The 24,628-nt window shown below is 49.8% G+C and overlaps 1 protein-coding gene across 3 annotated transcripts in view; it reads right to left on the bottom strand.

Annotated features, from left to right (window-relative positions):
- The window catches only part of TBC1D16 (TBC1 domain family member 16), a 75,638-nt gene that overhangs the window by 13,978 nt on the left and 37,032 nt on the right, over positions 1 to 24,628 (bottom strand). For all 3 annotated transcript variants that reach the window (XM_035025854.1, XM_035025856.1, XM_035025855.1), the window contains exons 4-5: positions 1,558 to 1,719; positions 415 to 562 (exon numbers count right to left, since the gene is read on the bottom strand). In XM_035025854.1, the coding sequence (XP_034881745.1) occupies positions 415 to 562; positions 1,558 to 1,719 (310 nt within the window). The remainder of the gene's footprint in view (positions 1 to 414; positions 563 to 1,557; positions 1,720 to 24,628) is intronic.

Below are 24,628 nucleotides of genomic sequence, written 5' to 3'. Positions count from 1 at the left end.
AATAAGGAGAGCCAGCAGGAGGCTCTGTGGGAAGGAAGGGGATCTTAAAGTCAGCCCCTTTCTAATAAGCACATACAGTATCTTGAACAGATAATTAAAGAGCTCTTATTACATTTGTATGTAGATTGAGCAAAATATGGCAGGAAGCCTTGTCAAAACATGATTTTTCAAGTGCAAAGCACTGACTTTACAAGAAGACCTGGGCCTGCTTCAGATCCGAAGTGGCCGCTCTGCCAGCCCCCCAGCGACCACGGACCGCCAGGGGCCCCCAAGGTCACATCCTGTGAGGCCTTTGTGCGGGGAGAGCCCTGGATCCCCCCCATGGGCGGGAAGGGCAGGGGGTGGGTCTGGCCGCGGGGTGCAGACCTCACGACACCCCCCCCCGGGGCAGCGCCCTTCCGCCCCCTGGGCTACCTGGTCCTTGAGGTGCGTCTCCACACAGTATTTCCAGCGCTGAAACACGTCGGACAGCTTGTCCAGGCCGCCGTGGTGGAAATGGAAAACCTTGAACTGGCTCTCGCGGCTGGCGATGACCATCTGGCCGCTGGTGCAGGCCTCATCGCTGGGCGGCCGCGGCAGGGGAAGGGAACGGGGCAATGAAGATGGAAACCCCGGCTTTGATTTCCAAGTATAATCAGAGGCCCCTATCACTGACCTCAGAGGCAGGAAACAGGAAGGCCCCTGGAGTTTGGCTGCTGGCTGCAGGGGGACAGCACTACACCCGCAAGGAACCCACCACCCGCTTGGCTGAAGAAGGAAAATAGCCCTCTCCTGGGGACTCCGGGAAGGAGGGCTGCCCTCGCTCCCTGCTGGGCTGCCTGAGAGGCCCTGGGTCCCCTGCCCCGTATGCTCCCTCCTGTCCGGGAGATGCAGGGGTGGATGGCGTTGGGTGGAATCAGATTTTGAACCCAGGTGGGGCGGGCACTGAGAGAGCCTCCTCCATTGGTCTGGGAGGGACTCCTCCTCTCACTCAGGGAGAATCGTCCAGGGAAAGTCACTGAACATCCAACAGGGCCATCAGTGCAACAGCCAGAATGTGGCTCTGGGTCCGGGACCCTCTGGGGACACACCCGCTTCGAGCACAGGTCTTCGGTTGGGGCTATTCTGTGGCTGGGCTGCCGTGCTTTTCAGGAGAGATTTGATGTGGCCACGAGACAGGACACTATTGGTCTGCCCACCATGAGAAAGGGGAGCCTCCCTCCGGAAGGCCAGGGCCCCGTCTTGCACACAAAGGCCGAGCTGCAAAGCCTCTCCGTGGGTAACTGGGAGCAGCCTGTAGCAGCTTTCTGTACGGCCCCCACCTGGCTGTTCTCCAAGCCAGAGTCTGAAGCCACGGCAGGCCACCGTCACCCTGACGGCAGGTGGAAGAGGCTGGTAGCTGCCCCGACCCAGTTCCTGGGAGCAGCCATCGTGGGGTACCACTAAGCCCCCCAGCTTAGTGATGTCGGGAAGCAAACATTTGGGAAGGCGGGCATTGTCCCTGGACCCGAAGCCCCACCCGCCGGGACCCCTGCACCACCAGCCTCCTTCCAGGAAGCTGCCCAGAGAGGCTCTCACCTGAAGAAGAGGCGGAGGGAGCGCATCTGCCCCAGGTCCACGCGGAACACGCCGCAGATCTGCTCCAGGGCACAGGTCCTCTGCGGCTCGTCCCAGCGCGGGGTCTGCAGGAGGCCGGTGCCGTCTGGGAACCGCAGGTGGGCGTCGGCGCTGGACGGGGAGCTGGTGGGGGAGGTCGCGTCATGGCCACGGGGGCAGGGCAGGGAGGGTGTGGGGGAGACATTTCAACATGGGCCCAGGCGCGAACGCACACACAGACAGGACTGCAGGCGCCACGCAGGCGACGGGCTCTCCACAGACACCCGTGAACGAATGAATGAATGAGTCCCATTTTCGTGTGGAAGGGGACGAATGGTTACGGTCAAAGTGCATCCCATGTCAACCGAGGCAGTAAGCTGCCCTAATGACAGATGAGCTCACCCTGACAGGTCACCCAGCCCCTTTGAGCCTTTGTGTCCCCAGGTGCAAAGTGAGGATAATGCGGGGGTCTTGTGCGGGATCAACAGCGGCAGAGTGCTGGGCGCTGGTCCTCAGAGCTCTCTCTGAGAAGCTGTTTCGTGACCACTTTAGACAGCATTTAAGTCCCGTTAAGTTCACTATTTTCCTGAAAAAAACCCTGGTTCCGTTTATGGTTCAGTTAGAAAACATGAGGGTTATTGATACTCATAATACGAATAATGAACATTTATTAAACACTCAGTCTGAGCCTGGCCCTGTATTAACCACTCCTCATGTGCATTTATTACATATATTCCTCACAATAATCCTTTGAAATGAGTCGTGTCATTACCCTCCTTGCACAGAAGAGGAACTGAGGACCAGAGAGGTTAAGTAGCTTGCCCAAGGTCACACAGCTAGCAGGCGGTGCAGCTGGGATTTGAACCTGAGCTCTGTGGCCCAGGTCCTCACCAGCACATTTTATTGCCTCTAAGTTCCAAGTTCAGCAATACAACCCCACTTAGTCTGTTTTATTTATTAATTTATTTTTTTAAGATTTAATTAATTTATTTGAGAGAGAGTGAGAGCACAAGCAGGGAGAGAGGCAGAGGGAGAAGCAGATTCCCCACCAAGCAGGGAGCCCCACGCAGGACTCCATCCCAGGATCCTGGGATCACAACCTGAGCCAAAAGCAGACGCTTAACCGACTGAGACACCCAGGTGCCCTGTTCTGTTTTCGTTTTTTTTTTTTTAGTTTACGAATTTGTTCAAAACCCTAGTTGCAAAATATTTTCTTACATGGGTTCAGCCATACCATAGGTTAAATGCCGTCTCTTGAGATTTACCAGCAATATCTAGCAAATGCCCACTAAAACATAACCAGAGTAAAGCACGCATCAGTTCCAGGCCCCAACCCCAGCATCCTACCGAGATTCCATAGCGATTGCTTTATTGTGTCTCTCTGTTCTAGCCCAGACCATAAAGGTGTCGGAGGCGATTAACCCCAAGGCACCTCTTCCTCCAATAGGCACCAGGTCTCTCCACAAAGCCACTCTGGGTGGTTCGAGCACAATCCCTCATAACTTGGAACTTCCTCAAAGAGAAAGGCTGGCTTTTTAAACCTTTGCTGCTTCTAGAACAATAACGGTCCTGGTGTGTAGGATGCTTTTCTTCCCTCCCTGTGTCAGGAAGTGGGCTGAGCCTGGTCCTGCCGTTTCTGTGGGGGCCCCTGGGCTTTCCAACAGGACAGACAGGTAGCTGGATGGGAAGGGAGGTAGATGAGCTGACCCACTGTGGCCATGCAGCAAACTTGGACCCAAAAAGGCTGAGGCAGTCGCCGCCTTCCAGAGTGGACCCTGACCGGGCTGCACTACACAGTCATTGTGTGCAAAACAAGGCCCGTGGCTGGCCTGAAGACAGCCCCCCACACGCCAGCGTGTGCAGCATCTCATAATCTCCTTATTGAACAATGAGGCCCCAGCGGCTGGGAGATCATGGGCTCCGCATGCTTCCCAGGCCGGCGGGCCCATCCCGGGCTCGCCTCCAAACCTGGCTGGAGGGGGAGCCCCCAAAGGATGGCATTATTTCCAGCCCCCTCCCCCAGCCTCCCCACCACCACACGCACACAGCACCACCCTCCAAAACCTGCACGCCCTTGCCAACATGCTGCTGCGGCCTGCTCACCCCGTGGGGCGGGCCAAGCTTTCCAGGAAACAGAGCCAGGACGGAGATTCACTCTGGCACAGTCGTGGGTGGAAGACTCCCCAAGACTCCATGCTCCACTGCTGTGGCCGGGAGCAAGGCCTCCCTGGAGGGGAAGGAGCCGATCTCAAACCAGGAAAGTGCCCCAGAGAGAGGGTCCACTACGCACCTTCCAGGCGCAGCTTGCCTCCAGGCAGAAGGCTGCTTATACCCTTTCACGACTCCTGAGGGGGAAATTATTTGCATTAATTCATTGATTGACCAATTAATTCAAGACACTATGCCTGGGACCTACCACTGGGGTTCCATCGACTTACTGTTTCAGCCGACTCAAAAGGCTCAGGACGAAGAAAAACAAGGGCTAATTTAGAAGTTTGGATATTTAAAAAATGTTAACATCTGGCCCCGATGCCTCTTTGACCTTGAGAACCACAACAGTTTTGGAGGTCAAACTTTCTCTGAAAAGAGACCCTTCCTATATATACACCAGTTATCTGTTGCCGTGTAACAAATGATTCCAAAACTTAGCAACTTAAAAACGAGCCCTCTTACTTGCGCGCAGTTCTGGTTGGGCGGGGCTGAGTCAGGCGCTCTGCTGGGCGCTCAGGCAGCTGGAGCAGGTGCGGGGAGTGGCGGGGCAGGGAGGGGGGGTGGCTGAAATGGCCTCTGTCCACAAGGTCTGGGGGCTGTGCTGCCGCCGACGGCCGGGTTTCTTTCCCCTCGTGGTGCCTCGCCTCCTGTGCCTGGGCTTCCTTACGTGGGAGCGAGCCAGGAGGCACCTGCTGCCAGGTCTGGACTCACCTATGGCACTCACGCCACATCCCATTGGCCAAAGCAACTGGTGGGCGGGCCGGACTCAGGGGGTTGGGACCCGCACACCGCCCTCCTTGGTAGGAGCTGCTGCAGAGAATTCGAGGCCCGATTTAATCTCCAACCACCTGACACGCCCGGGTTACCAGGTGGCGAAGAACTCGCTGTGTTCAGCTGTGACCGTGCTCGCTTTGCTCTTTTTCGTTTCTGTTTCTGCATTTTGGTGAGATCCTCAGAAAACAACCAAAACTAAGAGATGCTACATTCCTTGGAGTTTAGCGTCTTTCTGGCTCTATCTATGACACATTTTTAACTTGTAGTATTTCGGGAGAGATTGCCTAAATAAACCATCCGTTTCATTTTAATGCACCACACATAATAATTTTATGAACAACCCAAATTACACATGGCACATTTGAATCTTCTTAAAAACCAAACTGTTCTCCACGTGTAAACAGATAAAAAATAAAAACTGTGCTGATTTCAATTTCCCCCAGATCTTATTTCCTTACTGTTCTTTTTCCACCGCTTCAAAGTTCACAGACCTTTTGCACGTTCATCCCAGGCTCGAGGATTAAATGACCCGTGTGTTCTCTGCCAGGACCGCGCCTGGAGCTGGTGATGCAGAAGCCACCAGACACAGTCGTTCCCTCGTGGCAACGGGTCTTGATGGGGAAACAGATGTCACGCTAGATGACCGAGGTGGCCATACAGTCATGTCTACACAGGCACTATGCCAAGGAGACCCAAGGCTTCCATCAGCTTGGCTCTAGTTTGAACCCGTGGAACCCCAGTGCTAGGTCCCGAGCATAGTGTCTTGAATTAATTGGTCAATCAATGAATTAATGCAAATAATTCTCCCCTCAGGAGTCTGCCTGGAGGCAAGCTGCCCCTGACCCTTGAGCAACACAGGTTTGAACTGCATGGGTCCATTTCATGCGGATTTTTTTTCTCATAAATTCAGTCCAGTACTATAAGTATATTTTCTCTTCCTTATGATTTTCTTAATAACATTTTATTTTCTCTAGTCTACTTTATTGTAAGAGTACAGTATATAATATACATACAAAATATGTGTTAATTGATCTTTTATGATATTGGTAAGGCTTCCTATCAGCAGTAGGCTATTCGTAGTTAAGTTTTTGGAGAGTCAAAGTTATATGTGGATTTTTGAGTGTGTGGGGGGTCGGCACCCCTAACCACCACATTATTCAAGGGTTTGGTTTGGTTTACATATTTGTATGATACTATATATATATACATTTGTTAAAACCCATTGGATGTACACCAAGAGTGAGCTCTAATTAAACTATGGACTCCGGGTGATAATTTGTTGAGGTAGGTTTATCAGTTGTAACAAATGTACCCTCTGGGGTGGGATGCTAATAACGAGGGAGGATATGCATGTGTCAGAGCAAGAGATATATGGGAGATCCCGCTATCTTCCTCTCAATTTTTGTATGCACCTATAACTGCTCTAAAAAAATAACATCTATTAAAACAAAACAAGCCAAAACAAACAAAACGAAATGAGAAGCCAAAGGACATATATATACATAAGACAGGGAGTAATAGCTTTAATAGGTAAAAATGTATGTAAACCAAACCAAAACAAAACAAACCAAAACAAAAGAATGTCCAACAGGGGCACCTGGGTGGCTCAGTCGTTAAGCGTCTGCCTTCAGCTCAGGTCGTGATCCCAGGGTCCTGGGATGGAGTCCTGCTTGGGGCTCCCTGCTTGGTGGGGAGTCTGCTTCTCCCTCTGCCCCTCCCTCTGCTTGTGCTCGCACTCAATCTCTCTCAAATAAATTAATTAAATCTTTAAAAAAATAAATAAGTAAAGCAGAGTAAGTGGGGTTGTACTGCTGAACTTGGAACTTAGAGGCAATAAAATATGCTGGTGAGGACCTGGGCCACAGAGCTTGTGTTCAATTCCCAGCTGCACCACCTGCTAGCTGTGTGACCTTGGGCAAGCTACTTAACCTCTCCGGGCCTCAAAGGACACTCTTGCACAGCCAGGGGTGGGGAGGCACTGTATACGGGTCAAATTTCTCTTTCTGGCAATTTAGAAATAGGATGCAGAAGGCTTAAAAATGTTTACACATTTTGACCCTTGACCTTCATTTGTAGATATTGATCCTAAGAAAACAACCAGAGATGCCCACAAAAAAAATACATATATGAATAAATACAGAAAAATCATTTGACAAAAATCCAATACTTATTCATGATAAAAACCATCAGCAATGTAGGCATACAAGGGAACCTTCTCAAGTTGATAAAGGTCACCTAGAAACATTCTACAGTTAACATCATACTCGATGACTGGAGACTGAATTGTTTCCCCCATGATCAGGATAAGGTTAGCATGCCTGTTTTCATCACTTCTATTCAGTATCACACCAGAGGCTGTAGCCTCTGCATAAGGCAAGAAAAGAAACTAAATGTATAAAGATTGGAAAAGAGGAAGTGAAATTGTTCCTGTGTGCAGATGATACAATCCTTTATGTGAAAAATCCCATGAAATTTACAAGATAACTAATAGAACTAAGAAGTAAATTTACCAAGATTGCAGGACAAAAGGTTAATGTAGACAAATTAATTGTATTCTTAAAGACTAGCAACAGACAATTGGCAAATATAATAAATAAAAAATTCTATTTATAGCACCCCCTCCAAAAAAAACCCCTACGTAAAATACTTAGGAATAAGTCTAACCAATGACATTTGATACCTCTATACTGAAACACACAAACCTTGCTGAGAGAAATTCAAGGAAATGTAAATAAATGGAAAGATATACTATGTCCATGGATTGAGACAGTCAATATTGTTAAGATGGTAATCTTACCAAACAATCTATCGATTCAACACAATCCCAATCAATATTCTAATAGGATCATGGCGGGGGGGAGGGTAGAAATTGACAAGCTGACTCTAAAATTCATATGGAAATGCAAAAGACTTGGAATAGCCAAAGTAATCACACACAAAAAAAGATGAAAGCTGAAGGACTTATCTGATTTTGAGACTGATCATAAATTTACAGTAATCTAGGCAGTCTGGAACTGGTGAAAACGTAGACTTTTAGAGAATAAAATAGACAAATACGATCAATTGATTATTGACAAAGATGCAATTCCGTGGAAGAGCTATCCTTTCTCCATATCTGTATGAAAAAATATTAACATTCCCCCTTTCTTCATGTCAGATACAAAAATTAACTCAAAACAGGTCCCAGACCCAGATATGATACCTAAAATTATAAAACTGCCAGAAGAATCCATAAAAGAGGACTTAGCCACCTTAGATTAGGCCAAGGTTTCTTAGAACACAAAAAGCATAAGCCATCAAAGAAATGCTAATAAACTGGAAAATTAAAAACTCTTTTCTTAAAAAATTCACCATTAAAAAAATAGAAATGCAAGCCACAGCCTGGGAGAAAATATTCATAACTCATTTGCTCAATAAAAGATATACCTAGAGTATGTAAGAGAAGCCCCTAAAACTCAATAGTAGGGTTAGTCATAGATTGCTTAGATATGATACGAAGGCATGATCCATAAAATAAAAAAATTGATAAATAAGAATTTATTAAAATGAAACATTTCTGCTCTTTGAAAGACACTGCTAAGGAAATAAAAAGACATGCCACAGACTGAGAAAAGATACTTGCAAAACACATCTCTGATAAAGGATCCATATCCAGAATGTATAAAGAAACTTCAGGATTAGTAATGAGAAAACAAACACAATTTAAAAATAGGCAGAAGATCTGAAAAGACACTTCACCAAAAAAGGGGGCAAATATCAGCAAATGAAAAGGTGCTCGACATCACTGGTCATTTTTTTAAAGTTTTATTTATTTAAGTAATCTGTATACCCAACGTGGGGCTCAGACTCATGACTCTAAGATCAAAGAGTTACATGCTTTCCCAACTGAGCCAGCCAGGAACCCGTGACATGGTTGTTTATGAGAGAAATGTAAATAGGAACCATAATGTCATACAAAGAAGCAACGTGACACACCACACACCTATGAGAAAGACTGAAACACAAATGAGAACCGATACTATAGACTGCCGGCAGGATGCAGAGCAACCAGACTCACACGTGGCTGGTGGGATTGCCAATGAAAAAGCCACCTTGGAAACATACACTTACCATATGACTCAGCAATCCCACTCCTAGGTACTTATCCAAGGGAAATGGACAACGCTTGTAGAAAAATCTGTGTGTGCATGCTTATAGCAGTTTTATTCATAACTGCAAAACCAAGAATCAGCAGACAGGTCTTTCCACGGGTTAATGGATCCACAAGCGGTGGTCCATCCCCACAATGGATCCTACTCAGCAATAAAAAGAAACAAACCATGATACACATAACAACATAGATGAATCTCAAATATGTTGAGTGGAAAAAAAGCTAGACTCAAAGAAAGCTAGACTATATGAAAAGATATTCAGCATCATTAGTGATCAGGGAAATGGAAATTAAAACCACAGTGAGATAAGCCCACATACCTGTTAGAATGAAAAAGACTGACCACAACCATACCAAGTGCCGATGAGGACTTGAAACCCCTGGAACTCTCATACACGTGACTGGTGGGAGTGCAACATGGGACAACCACGTTGGAAAACTGGCAGTTTCTTAAAAAGTTACACACCAACCCACCAGATGACCTGGTCATTCCATTCCCAGGTATTTACCAAGAGATATAAAAACCTACGTTCACATGCAAGACTTCCGTGTAAGTGTTCATAGCAGCTTTATTTGTAGTAGCTAAGAACTGAGAACAACCCAGCAGGGGAATGAATAAACAAATTGCGGTTTATACCTACAATGGAATAGGACTCCGCAATAGAAATGAATGAACTCTCGATTCATTCACACAACAATGTGGATACATCGTGAAATCATCATGCTGCGTGAAAGAACCCAGACAGAAAAAAGAGTATATACTGCATGATTCCATTTATATACAATTCTAGGAAATGCAAACTAACCCACAGTGACAGAAAGCAGAAGAGTCATTTTGGGGGCAGGGGCTGGAGGAAGGGATGGATTACAAAGGGACACAAGGATAATTTGGGGGTGATGGAGATGCTCATTAACTTGACTGTGGTGATGGCTTTACCAGTGTGTGTGTGTGTGTGTGTGTGTGTGTGTGTGTGTGAAAACTCAATAACTATACACTTCAAATATATCAATTTAATATACAAAATTTATACTTCAATAAAGTTGAAAAAAACCACCAATATTCAACTCAGGACTATTACTGAATTTCTAACAACAGGAGAATATTTTAAAGATTTTATTTACTTATTTTAGAGATGCCTGAGTGGCTTAGTTGATTGAGTATCTGCCTTGGGCTCAGGTCATGATCCCAGGGTCCTGGGATCAAGTCCTGCATTGGGCTCCTTGCTCAGCGGGGAGCCTGCTTCTCCTTCTCCCTCTACCTGCCACTCCCCCTGCTTGTGCTGTCTCTCTGTCTGACAAATAAATAAATAAAATCTTAAAAACAAAGATTTTATTTATTTATTTTAGAGAGAGAGAGAGAGAGAGAGCACAAGAAGGGGGAGGGGCAGAGGGAGAGGGAGAAGCAGACTCCCGCTGAGTGGGGAGCCCAATGTGGGATTCCAACCTAGGACCCTGAGATCATGATCTGAGCTGAAACCAAGAGTCAGATGCTCAACTGACTGAGCCACCCAGGCACCCCAACAGGAGAATATTTTAATACATTGTGGCCCATTAATATGATACAATGCCATTAAGCTATTATAAAACATTTTATAAAAGTTTTTAAAGAACAAGGACAATGCTCACACTGTTATGTGAAATGAAGAACATAGGATGCAAAACTATGTGAAATACAGCAATATGGTTTTATATATAAGATATATTTACAGATACTTTATATCTACCTAAATATATTATTGAAGTAGAAAATGGTCCCCCAATTATAATAATGATCATGTCCAGATGGCATGATTACAGTTTTTTTCATCTTGTTTTTTATTTTATAACTTTTCTAAAAGTAATAATGAATCATTTTGATAACTGGAAATAATAAGCTAATCCTGTATACTTATACCTTTTTTTTTTTTAAAACAAGAAGCCTATTAATGGTTTTTATACTGAAAAATGATTAAGGATAATTTCATGGAGAAAAAAATGAAAGGAAAAGGTCAGGTGTAAATAACTGAACATCATCATGGTCATCATTTAACAGTGGCTTCCTAGGTACGAGGAGCTCTGCTGATCAAGGGGGATATTACTAACCCCAATTTATAGCTAAGGAGACCGAAGCCAGGAATTATGTCCTGACATATCACAGACGGTAAATGGCTGAGCAGGGATGGATGGCCGGGTGTGGCTGATCCAAAGCTCAAGCTCCTGACGCTTACGGCATATGACTTCCAAAATGAGTTGGAACAATTTAAAAGAACAAAAAGGAAGATACAAAGGAAAACAAAACTCTATTTTTAAAGATATCCCTTAAAGGATGCCACTAAAAACTGTCTACTCCTCCCCTCTGTCCCGGGCTCCTGGTTCAGAAACTGTCAGCCTTCACATTCTGTCCCCCAGCAAAGCCCCAGTCCTTAGCCTGGCACGTAACATCATGTCCGATTGCATCGCTTTCCTGCAGCTGCTACAGCAAATCACCACACTGCAAGGCTTAAAACCATACAGGTGTCTCCCTCACAGTTCCGGAGGCCGGGAGTCCGAAATCAAGGTGTCAGCAGAACCATGCTCCCCCTGAACGTCCAGGGGAGGACTCTTCCTTGCCACTCAGCTGCTGGTGGCTGCTGGCAATCCTTGCCTTTCCTCGACTGGTACATACATCACCCTGATCTCTGCCTCCATCGTCATGTGGCCTTTCCCCCTCCATGTGTGGGGGTCTGTTTCTGTTTTCTCTTCTTATAAGGACACCAGCCATGGGATTAGGGCCCACCCTAATCCAGAACGACCTCATCTTGACTAGTAACATCTGCAAAGACCTGATTTCCAAGTAAGATCATAATCTGAGGTTCCAGGTGGACGTGAATTTGGGGGACATTATTCAACCCACTCTACCCCAGTATATCCTAGGTAAACTGGACAACTCACTGCCTTTCCACCCTGTGAGGTCCTCTCTGGGCATCTGCTTACTGGGTCCCTCCCTGGGGGCTGCCTGCTCTGCCTCTCTGCCTATTCTTTTCACTCTCCAAGGCCCAGCTTCGATACCATTTTATCCATGCTGTTCTCTCTGGATCCTTGGAGAAGCTGCTGAGCAGAGTGCCTGCCATGTACCAGGCAATATATGCTGACTTTCCTTATTTCTTGGGAAATCCTTAGAAGTTTATCATTCTCTTTTGTGTTTTTGTCTTTGACTTTGCATAAAGTCACTTGCTGATGCTCAAACCAGACAAAAAACATCCCAAGAACATAGCATTCTAGGCCCTTCTGAACACTCCTCATGAATACAGACACGAAATTCTCAACAAAATACTAGCAAACCCAATTCAACAACATATAAAAAGGATTATACACCATGACCAAGTGGGACTTATGCCAGGAATGCAAAGGTGTTTCTACATATGAAGAGCAATCAGTGTAATACACCAGATTAACAGAATAAAGGACAAAAACCACACAATCTCAATAGCAGCAGAGAAAACATTTGACAAAAATCCAACACCTTTTCATGACGAAAACACTTAGCAAACTAAAAATAGAAGGGAACTTCCTCAAACTGATAAAGGGCAACTATGAAAAACCCACAGCCAACATTATACTCAATGATGAAAGATTGAAAGCTTTCCCCTACGATCAGGAACAAGACAGGATGTCCGCTCTCTCCACTTCTATTCATTGTTGCAGTGGAGGTTCTACTCAGGGCAATTAGGCAAGAAAAGAGATAAAAGGCATCCAGATTAGAAGGAAAGAAGTAAAACTATCTCTATTCACAGATGACATGATCTTGCACGTAGACTATTCTTAGGAATTCAAATGCCCACACACAAAACCTATTAGAATTAATACATGAATTCGGCAAAGTTGCAGGATGCAAGATCAATTAAAACAAGTTAATTGCATTTCTATGCAATAGCAATAAACAGCCTAAAGTGAAATTAAGAAGACAATTTCATTTACAACACACACACATACACACAAGAAGTACAAGACTTTTCCCTAAAAACGACAAAAATGTTGAAACAAATTAGAGAAGACCTAAATAAATGGAAAGTCATCCTGCATTCATGGACTGGAAGACCTCGTATTGTTAAGATGGCAATACTCCCCAGATTGATCCATAGATTCAATACAATCCCTATCAGAATCCTACTTGCTCTTTTGCAGATGTTGACAAGCTGATCCTAACATACGTATGGAAATGCAGGGGACCCAGAACAGCCAAAACAACATCAAGGAAGAACAACAAAGTTGGGGGGGTGCTCATGCTTCCCAATTTAAAAACTTACTGCAGAGATGCCTGGGTGGCTCAGTCCAGACTCTTGATTTCAGCTCAGGTCATGATCTCAGGGTCGTGAGATTGAGCCCCGTGTCGGGCTCTGCGCTGGGTGTGGAGCCTGCTTAAGATTCTCTCTCCCTCTTTCTCTGCCCCTCCCCTCCCCCACCTCTCACACTCTCTCTCTCTCTCAAAAAACAAAAACAAAAACAAAAAAACTTACTGCAAAGCTACAGTAATCAAGACTGTGTGGTGCTGCTATAAGGACAGACATATCGATTAATGGATCAAATGGAGAGTCCAGAAATGAAACCCATACATTTATGATCAGCTGGCTTTCAACAGGGGTCAAAACTATTCAGTGGAGGAAAGAATAGTTTGTTTGGTTTTTTTGAACAAATGGTGTTGGGACAACTGGACATCTATGTGCAAAAGAATTAAATTGGACCCCTACCTCACACCATTTACAAAAGTTAACTCAAAATGGACCAGAGACCTAAATGTAAGAGCTACAACTATAAAACTCTTAGAAGAAAACAGGCATATAGATCCTCATGACCTTGGATCAGATCATAACTTCTTCAATATGACATCGAAAGCACAAGCAACCAAAGAAAAAATAGGTACTTCGGACTTAGTAAACATTAAAAGCTTTTATGCTTCAAAGGAAACTATGAAGAAAGTGAAAAGACAAGTGCAAATCACATATCTGATAGGGGACTCGAACCCACAATATACAAAAACACTTAGAATTCAACCATGAAGAGATAGGTGACCTGGCTCAAACATGGGTCTGTCTGAGCAGACATCTCTCCAGTGAAGACACACACATGGCCAACATGCACATGAAGAGATGCCCAACGTCATGAGGCATCAGAGAAATGCAAATCAAAACCATCATGAGACGCCACCTCACACCCACGTGGACGGCCAGAACCAAAAAGATGGATGACAGTAAGTGTTGGTGAGGATATGGAGACACTGGAGCCCCTGTGGGAAACGGTTCGCAGTTCATCAGAATTTAAACACAGAGTTACCGCCCAGCGGTCCCACTCCTAGGTACCTACTCCAGAAAACCGAAAACATATGTCTACACCACAACGTGGACAGATGTTCACAGCAGCATCACCCATAACAGCCCCGGAGGGGGAATGATACAGGTGTCCATCACCTGAATGGGTCCATCCATACAATGGACTGTTATTCAGCCACAGAACATAACGAGGTGCTGATACCCACAACAACACAGATGAACCTTGAAAACATACGGAGAGAAGCCAGCCACACAAGGCCACAGATCACATGATTCTGTCTGTACAAAATACCCAGAACCCATTAAGCTGTAGAGACAGAAAGTAGATTTGTGGCTGCCAGAGGCTGAGGCAGGGAGAGGTGGGTTTTAACTGCAGTGGGGATGGGGCTCCTTTGTTGGGGTGATGAATATATTCTGGAATTACTGGCGATGGCGGTACAACTTTGTGAACATATGAAATGCCACCAGGTTGTGTGCTTTAAAGTGTGACTTCTGTGTCGTGGGAACGGTAGCGCGATAAGAAGAAGCCGCTGGGTCTCCGTTCTCCCCTGCCTGATTCATCTTGTACGTCTCCTAGCAAAGGATCTTGTACCAGGCATGACCTCAGAAAATATTCGTTTATTCAACACAAAGTTCTGTGTGCGCCCCAGTGCTGGGGACGGCTAGGTGTGGTCCCCGTCGTGTAGAGCTTCGAGCTGGTGGAGAACAAGTTGACAAACACAGCAAGGAGCTGGCTGTGTCATGGGCCATTCCAGGGGCCATGAGCCCAGGGGCAGGAGACAGAGGGGCTAGGGGCGGCCACTCCAGAGCAGTGGTCTTGGGGCCTCGGTGAGGCCCTGGACAGGGGGGAGGGAAAGAGCCAGCAAAGCAGAGAGCCCGGGGGAATGAGTACATGAAATAAGCAAAAGATGTTGGAAAAGGCGGCAGTCGTTGGATCTGTCCTACTGCGAAAACCACACTGCCCTGGAAACCGAAATTCATTTGCTCTACTTTGTTGAGTTTAACTTTCCTCCTAGTGTGGGCACGGAAATGATCTCATATTGCAAATAATTTTACATGAAAAGACACTCCCTGTAATTCTTTTATTGCTTAAAATGTGCAAGTAATAAATAAATTCACTTTTGTGGTTCAAAATTTTAAAAATCGTGCAGAGTCCGCAGTGGAAATGCCCTTCCCAACACCTCCCCACCCTGCCCCATGTATCCCCCCCCAAGAAGCTGTCCCCGTAGGTGGTTTGGCAGTCCTTCTCCTAAGCCCTGCGTACATGCTTACGTACAGCTGAAGGGCGCCTCTTCACATCATTTTGGGACAATGGCTGAGGCACAATTAAAAAAGAACAGCCTTTGATCTTTTATTCAACTGGACTTGTTGAAGTCGAATCAATGGCTCTTCTCTGCGATCCTCACCTTCACTCAGGAAGACTTGAGGAAGGTGCCCTGCCCACTGGGAGATGGGGAGCTTGCAGGAGAGCTAAGCCGTGCATAGGGGCGGTGACAGCACAGACCATGCATGGCTCTGGGAGATGGACGCAGAAAGTGCTGGGAGCATCCTCCAGGGCAGGAGAGAGGGGGCGTGCAGGCTGGTCTTGGGTGGTCTCTGGGTGAAGGGAAGAGCCTGAGCAGGTGCAGGACATGTGCAGAAAGAGAAGAAAGCCGGAAGAGCTGGTCAGAGTCATTCTGGGAAGGGCCCTGGCATCGATTTTAGAAACGATTGCCTCAAAGATTTGAAGGCAAGATTGCAAGCAAATGGATGGATGGTTAAACTAAATGTGGTCCATCCACACAATGGAGTATTATTCGCTCCTAAAAAGGAAGGACGTTCTGGCACCTGCTACAACATGGATGGACCTTGAGGACACGGTGCTCAGTGGAGTCAGCCAGTCACAAAAGGACAAATAGTGTAGGATTCCATTCCTATGAGGTCCCTAGAGGAGTCAAATTCCTAGAAACAGAAAGAATGGTGGATGTGGGGGGCTGGGGAGGGGGAACTGGGAGTCAGCGTTTAATGGAGACGGAGCTTTGGTTTGGGAAGATGAAGTTCTGGAGGTGGATGGGTGGCGGCTGCATAAACATAGTTGAAGTGGTTAAAGTTATGTTATGTGTATTTTTTAAAAGATTTATTTATTTATTTAAGAGAAAGAGAAAGAGAGAGTGAGCACGAGCGGGAGGGGCAGAGGGAGAGGGAGAATCCCAAGCAGACTCTGCACTGAGTACGGATCCTGATGTGGGGCTCGATCCCACGACCCTAAGATCATGACCTGAGTCGAAACCAAGAGTTGGATGCAAAACCAACTGAGCCACCCAGGCGCCCCTGTTATGTATATTTTAGAAGGTGGAAAAGGAGGAGGAGGAGGAGGAGGAGGAGGAAGGGGAAGAGGAGAAGAGGGGTAGGGGAGGAGAGGGGAGGAGGGGAAGGAGGACAGGAAGAGGAGAGTGAGGAGGAGGGGTAGGGGGATGGAGAAGAGGAGAGGGAAGGGGAGGGGAGGGGTGGGGGAGGAGGAAGGAAATGGAGGGAAAGGGGGAGGGGGAGGAGGACAGGAAGAGAGGGAGGAGGAGGGGGAGGGTGATGGAGAAGAGGAGAGGGAGGGGGAAGGGGAAGGGGGGGGGAGGAAAACAGGTTACCACTTTGGAACTTCTCCATTTCCCCTACCCTACCGTGAATTTTCTGGTCTTCCCTCTCTCTCCCTGGCTCGGCCTGACGCCCACAGGCGCAGATCAGCTGCGGGGCTGGGCAGCCAGGGAGCCGTGCGGAGCCCTGCAAGCTGACGGGCAGGGCTGGTAGGAAGCTCTGCTCACCTGTGCTGTCCATGCAGCTGCTTTGCTTCATCCTGAGGATGATGGAGAGTTTGTGAAATATGTTTGGGAACATTCAGAAAGTAGGTAGAAGGCTGGCCATCCTGCTTTCACAGGGCCTCTGCGGCTGTCTCCCTGCATCCCATCCCTTACTTGGCCCGAGTCCTCCATCTGAGCAGGGGTGGGGGTGGGAGGCCACGTCCTCTATATTTAGGGAAGGCCGTGGAAGAAGACCACCACTTCCGCGCTGGCGGTGGCCCTGAGAGAGAGAAGTGGCCCGTCCCTGGCAGGGCCCACAAAGACCCAGAAGCCGCTGTGGTCTGTGCGGCATCCCCTCCCCCCTCCCCGCAGGGCTTTTGTTTTGTTTTATTCTTTCTTCTGATTTGGTAAAGTTGATGTGACGAAAGTCCGCCTTCGGGGTTCGAGGGAGAACAAAACCACCTGGATCTGATGTTCTGCCATCTGCCCGATGGCAACGCTCGCCAAGCCCGCCACGCACGGGTGTGTGAGCTGGCGGGAGGTGTGCTGGGAACCTGGCCTCCCGTGGGTTGCTGCTCGCCCGGCCCCAGCAGGTCCACCCGCGGCCCAGGGACCGTGAGCACACACGCGATTTCTGGTGCTGCCTGCACCTGCCCATTCGGGTGGAGCGTGAGAGCCACCTGGGAAGGGACAGCGGCGCAGGGCGGGGCTGTCATGGGTCTGGGCGGAGCCTGGCAAAGCCACTGGGTTCCAGGGTGACAGAGGCCTCTCAGTCACAAGGATGGCCGTCCCGGCCCTCTCAGCTTCCGCCACTCACGGGTGACGGGTGAGGCAGCCCGGTGGGGCGCGGGGACCTTTCGCAGTGACACAGCCGCCGGCTGGCGGGTCCTGGCTGCCGACCGCATGCTGCTGGGCATTCCCGCGTTCTGCCTTGTTCCCCAGAAGCTAACTGGTCCACACACGGGACAAACAGTGGTCTCGCTCCTCCCAGCTGTTCATTGCCCAAAGCCGAGAGGATGAGATAAAATCGCTAACACAAACTGAGCAGTCTCGGTTCTAAAGGTTCATGCAGGAACCCCACCCCATCATGGGCATGCCCGCTTCTCAGATGCAGAAACTGAGGCCAGGGAGACCCGGCCACTGCTCCAGGCCGCTGCAATTTGCAGCAGGAGAGCATACCCTCCATCACGTGCCAAGCATCAGGCGTTTCTCACACGGCTTTCAGACGGGGCCAGCCGACCAGTAGCCGACCACAAGTAAGACACGCACAGCAGCATGCACACATGTGTTTACCAGAACAGGAACGCCTGCACCAGGCGTGTATGAGGTGTGCCTACATTCTTCCAGCCAAAGTCAAGCCGAGGGGAATCCTCCCTCTTGCAGGTAGAGCTCCTGGAGGACCTGGGACCCATCCTGGCTTGGCTCCTTAACCAGCCTATGTGGTCTCCGGCCAGTTACCCACCTTGGCTGGGCCTCAGTCTCCTCATCTGTAAAGTGTGTTGGGGGAGACCACTGGGACAGGGCTGGGTGGACGCTGCTATTCTGTCTGCTCGTCAGGTGCAGCTTGCTGCCCGGCCCACCGTCTGTGGTTATGGGACAGTCAGTCCAGGCAAGACGCCCTCCACCCTGCACAGGCCCCGCAACCCTGTATCATCTCCTTCCAAGTCTGGGCTCCAGAGTGCTTGCCATGCCGGGTCCTAGCCACCCCCCAGCCCTCGGCCTCTGCATGTGTGCCCCTCTCCGCACCTCTCTGTTCTTCGAATCCTCTGGAGCCCAGCCGAACCCTCCGTGAGTGAGGGATCAGGGTAAAAAGGGGACTTCAGGTAGAGACCTTTCTATCCCCTGTTCCCTGTACCCTGACAGGGAGGGGACCTCGCCAGGCCTGTGTCTAAGGAGGAGAGGCCGGAGCCGAGGGGCAGTCCCCCACCTTGGAGTCTCTGACCCCACGGACAGGGACCCGCCTTCCCTGAGCCCTTGGCCCTGCCCCGAGCCCCTTCCCAGCAGGCACGCCTCCCTGGGGTGTGTCATGGCCCCCAGCAGGGATGTGTCTGCGCCTGGCAGGGCCCAGCACGGAGGAGGATGCGGGCAGGTGACAAAGGAGGCCTCACTGTCTGCGTCCTCCTCTCCATCTGTAAAACGGAGCGACGGAGCCGACAGCGGCTGGACTCTGAGAACCGAGACCCCATTAGGCTCTCAAGTTCTGGCAGTTTCTAAAACGCACACTAAGCCGACTATTCCAAGCAAAACCGGAGGCACATCCGCCGTAATTGACACCACACACACGTGCACACAAACACACGCGCGTGCGCACAGGCAGCGTTGGATCAATCCAGTCGCTGTGCTGGACTCTGTCTGGTTTCCGCTGACCGCGGCAGCCGTGGGGCCCATGCTGGGGTTTGCTGGCAGAGCCCGGCCGGGCAGGGCACGGGGGGACAGTCAATGTCACTTCCCGAATGGCCGGCCAGGGCACTAAACCCGGGTGACTGTGGCCCCTTGCACGGCCAGTGTGAGCTTGACAAGCTTTCCGGAGACCTCGGTGCCCCGGGGCACCCCAGGGACCGGTCCTCCCGGGCTTAGAGTGTCGTTTCTGACGCGATTGCAAATTTTCAGAGTGGAGGCCGGGCAGAGTCTGCTGTTTCAGTCCCTAGAACCTGCTGTGGCTGAGCTCGGGTGTGATCAGCCCACGCCCGAGGCCAACCTGGCTCTTCCGCCCAGAGGGACACGGGAGCCGCAGGCCTAGGGAAGACGGGCCGAGCGGGGCATAAATCACAGCTCTGCACGCTGCTCAGAGCCGGGAGGGCCGTGTCTCAGCCCTTGTCTCTCTGTCCCTGACATCACGTGTGCGTGCAGGGCTAATTATGAAAGGCGTAAATCACGGGGAGGAAGGGAACAGGCACATTATTCAGGTTTATTACCAACACAATTTAGGAAAAGATAACCAGGCCAGGCCTTGCTTCTTTTCCTCTGATGGCCCAGGGGGAGCGGCACTGGGAGGCCCAGACCCGCATGGCAGGCAGGAGAGGACGCACCCGTCCTTTGGATGCTGTTTTTGTTTGCATTTTTTTTTTCTGAGTCAAATAGAATGACGCCATCCAATTTCTAAGTAAAATTAAGAAAAATGTCATTTAAACCATCCAGTTGCTTTCATGAGTTTCTGAGCTTCCCTGCATCAGACGCATTACAATTTTCACACAGGTAGACAGGATGTACGTGGGATGCTGTGCGGGGCCCTCTCCACTTAACGTCATTATACAGTATTATTCATGATGGGCTGGAGACTCTGATGGCAGCAATCATTGTTTTTCTCTTTCCCTTAAGGCATTTGCAAATATGCTTGGAGGCTAAGGGACGCTGGGTACATCTAATAAATAAAGCAAAATAATTAATAGCCCAAGCAGTCTGGAGACCACTCCTGGCTGCTCCCGAACCAGGCTTTTGAGGACCAAGTGTTCGGCTTTATTCCCAGCTGACTTCATCCTTGAAACAGACTTGACTAAGAAAATAAGAGGAAAGAGATCTCTCTGAACTCCAAAAGAACGAAAAGCAGAGTTACACGTCCCCCCCCAACCCCCAGATTTTACAGAAATTTAGCATAGGAGAGAAAATGAGAGAGTTCTAGAGCCACGTGCACTCGTTAGCTGCATGTCCTCAGCCCACTCATGGTCACACTTGGGAAGTTGTGTATGCCCGAGAAAAATAAGGGGCGACACAGATCTGGCAAGAGCCAGACCCTGGCAGAGGCGAGGTCCCGGGGGCCACACTGCCAAGACCCCTGGGCTGGCAGAGAAAGGCAGAGGACGCACGCCCATGGCGGTCCCGGCTCCCAGCCTCGACAGAGAGGGAAGGCACCCACGGTAGCAGGCCCAGCCCAGCCTGCCTGCCAGCCTCATGACCCCCTCAAGAAGAAGCTGGGACCCCAAGCCAAAACCAACAATGTGATGCTGGAGGAGGATGGGGAGGTGGGGAGGCCAGGAGCACGGCCACTTGTGTGGGGGCGGGAGGAAGCGCAGGCTCCTCACACAGCAGGTTTTTTAGGGCAATAAAAAGGTACCACGTTGGCCTTGTGTGGTTTTTCTGCAAAAATGCCTGGAACTGGGGGGGGGGGGGTGCCTGGGGGGCTCAGTCAGTTACGTGTCCGACTCTTGATTTCAGCTCAGGTCATGATCTCACAGTCATGGGATTGAGCCCCATGTCCAGCTCTGTGCTCAGTGCTGAGTCTGCTTCAGATTCTCTGTCCCTCGCCGTCCTGCTCACTCTCTCTCTCTCAAATAAATAAATAAAATCTTTTTATTTATTTATTTGACAGAGAGAGACACAGCAAGAGAGGGAACACAAGCAGGGGGAGTGGGAGAGGGAGAAGCAGGCCTCCCATGGAGCAGGGAGCCCGATGCAGGGCTCGATCCCAGAACCCTGGGATCGTGACCTAAGCCGAAGGCAGACGTTTAAAGACTGAGCCGCCCAGGTACCCCTAAAATCTTTTTTAAAAATGCCTGGAATGGGTCATCAGCCCTGGAAAGTCCCCCTCCAATCTGTTGGGCCCCAAATCACACAGGTCTTACATCTTACCAGGAGCAGGAAGGAAGGGGCCCCGTTGTCCATTGTACACCTGTTCTAGGAACTTCTCCCACGCACCAGGAAGCCCGCCCCAGGCTCCAGAAGCAGCAGAGGTAGAGGGCAGACAAAGTAACAAGCTGACCAAGTAGCTAAATAGCAAGGAGGAAACTCTGGGTGGGAGTCATCCTTGACCAGGGGCCTTGCCGTGCATGGCGGGCTCCGGCGACCAGAGCCTGGTGCTGACGAGGTCAACAAGTGATTCATTGTGGGTCCATTACACCAAACACAGGAAGCCTTCAGGTGTGCCTGACCCCCTGTGGTCACCTGCTCTCCCCATCCCGGACCTTCTGGCTCCGGGCCAGGGTGCCGCTGGGCGGCAGGCATGTGGTTTGTAGGGACCCCTGTGGTGCCCCGACGTGCCCCACGGCTCTGCAGAAACAGAACCATCACCACCCAGGCTGGTGGTTTCCCGACGCTTTCGGTGACGTTCCCCTAGGCAATTTAAAAATGGAATGAATACTAATAATAATTTGACTAAATTTAGGTGTTCCCCTTAGGCATCTGATTAAATTTCATGAACTCCTTTTCAGGCTTTCAGCCCAAATTCATCTTCTCTCTGGGCTTGGCAGCAAGGGCTCCTTGACCGTCACACAGATCAGCGAGCTCCACCTGGCGGGCTGCGACACCCCTTCCCAGAGCGGCAAGACCATCGGAGGAGGTTTATGGGGGGAGGGCAGGGGGAGTCTGGAGTCTGGTTTGTCCAGAAAAGCAGCACGTGGTCCCAGAAGCGCCTTAAAGATCCTGAGGCCAGTCACCTCGTTTTCCTACGCGGATACCGAGGCATAGGGAGTGAAGGCACCTGCTGAGAAACACAGCGAGGGGGAGGACGAGTGGAGCTTGAAGCCAGAACCTTCTGGATCCCAAGCTCTGGGCTTGGGGCCACTCCCAGCATCTCCTTCCCACATCCAGGGTTGGCGTGAACCACCTCCAGGAGCCCCTACAGCAGAGAGAGCCAGTCCTGGCTGCGGGTCCAAAACATGCGGCCCAGCACAGCAGAGCGGCGCCGGGGGGACTGGACCGCGCGCCCCACCCAAACCAGCAACTCATGATAACAAACCATAAAATCACCTGCCTTCTTTGAGAGCGCTACTCATTTATATTCATTGAAATCTCAGCCACAAGGTTGACGCAGCAAACCTGAATTTCGCACACAGCACCTCATCCACGAGCGATGTCAGCACCAGACTTGTCTTTGATTCCTTTCCCTCCTCCCTCCCTACAACGCCCCCTACTCGTCTCTTGTTTCTTCATCCCCTGGGCCTGGCTCCAGGTTGACCAACAGCGCTGCTTGGCTTGGCTTGGGGTATTTAAGGCAAACCAGGATTGGAACATTGGCCGACAGAGTATTCTTAGAGCCAAATGTCTATTCACGGACCGGGGGAGCTTGGAAAGGCTGCTCTGGGGGAGGGGGGGGTGCGGCATCCCCTGTTGGCCTGACTTAGCGCCCCACACCAAAGCCCTCCAAGGCGGTTCACAGGGTGGAAGGGGTAAGATGCCAGAAGGTGATGTGTGGGGCAGATCCCGGGCCGCCTCCCCCTGCTTCCTGCTCTCCACGAAAACAAATCCAAAGCGGTCCTCGAGGAGGTTTTGGGGACCTTCCCATGAGGGCTAATAGCATTTTCTCTTTGATGTGCTCTTCCATAAAAACCACAAAGACCCCAGGAGATAACTGGGCCAATGTCTTTTTCTTCATAAAAGAAGAAACAACGTGAATAAGCGCACAGAAACACATTCAAAGGTGTCCGCCATAAAGAAACGCAAATGAACACGGTTTTTTAAGCACTGGCATCAGCAGTGAGTGATTTCCGAACGGGTGAAAGCAATGTCAGGAGGTCTGCAGTGAGGCAGGCACGTCCTCCTGCCCGAGGCGAAGGGAACGGGCAAATGCCCGGCCCTCTCCGCCAATTCTTTACTGCGGAAAGGAATGGGCTTGTCACAAATTCAGACACTCAGACGCGAGTAGGGCAAAACGGTGAAGTCTCCCGTTCCTTCACCAGCCCCAGCCCCGATTCAGTCCTGCTGCTCCATGGGGAGCTGTGGGGGACTCCGGTGTGCGGGGCTCATGGCACACGGACACGCTGGAGCGCAAACGGGACCACGCTGTCGGCACCGTGTTCCAGCGGGACATTTTCCGTTCCCATACTTGTGGCCTTTGTCCCGTCAGTACGTTGGGTCGGCCACACCTCCTGAGGACTTGGGATGTCTTCCTTTTTTTTTTTTGGTTAGATAAATAACGTCACATTGCCCGTGTGCATACACGTGTCCGCATTCAACCTTTGCGCATACACACGCGCAGGATATACGGAACCTCTGTGTGCGTAGGGAGTGTGTCAATGTGTCCCCCACCAAGGCTCAGACCTTTAAAGCAGCGATTGTCAACGTGTCTCAAGAGCTGAAAATGCTCCCCTCTTTGATTCTGTTTCTGGGAACCCACTGGAGAAATCATCCTATTTGTGCTTGAGCGCGAAGCACAGACATGTTCCTCCCAGGACCAGTGCAGAGCCAGAGACAAGGAAATGTCCGCGAGAGGCGTGTGGTCAAGTGAAATGTCCCACATCTACCCAAAAGGATACTATGCAGGTGTTAAAAATTACTGCCATTAAGAAGACGTGAAGCAGGGCGCCGGGGTGGCTCAGTCGGTTAAGCGCCTGCCTTCGGCTCAGGTCATGATCCTGGAGTCCCGGGATCGAGTCCCGCATCGGGCTTCCTGCTCGGCAGGGGGTCTGCTTCTCCCTCTGACCCTCCCCCCTCTCATGTGCTCTCTCTCTCTCTCATTCTCTCTCTCAAATAAATAAATTAAAAAAAAATCTTAAAAAAAAAGAAGACGTGAAGCAGGGAAGAACTGATGACAGGACAAGAACTGGAAATAGCAGGACGGAGCTCTGCAGTCCTGGGGGTGGGAGCGAGGCGGGCCCAGGGCTGGGGAAGACAGTGGGTGCATCTCATGGTGTGGGGCGCACACACTGCATGCCGTGGGGCCCATGTGTGCCCCCCATAGGGGTTTGCTCCCCGCACCACAGACGGGCGCGGGAACTAGAGAAAAACCCCGAAGACAAACCAGACAGGGATCGACAGGCACGCGGACCACCAGAAACGGGCCAAGCCTGGACACCGGCACCGCTGTCCATATAGATGAACGCAGGCATGACCGAGACGCAGAGCTAAGTCACGCAGGACTGCAGAGGACAGTGGCTTTTTATAATGCTCGAAATCAGGCAAACGGCAGGTGATACTGTCGGCAAAGACGC

The sequence above is a fragment of the Mirounga leonina genome, unplaced genomic scaffold (genome assembly GCF_011800145.1).
Source record: "Mirounga leonina isolate KUSES-001 unplaced genomic scaffold, KU_Mleo_1.0 Mir_197, whole genome shotgun sequence".
NCBI lineage: Eukaryota > Metazoa > Chordata > Mammalia > Carnivora > Phocidae > Mirounga > Mirounga leonina.
Note: the sequence above shows the minus strand (reverse complement) of the source record. Positions and strands in the feature narration are given on the sequence as shown.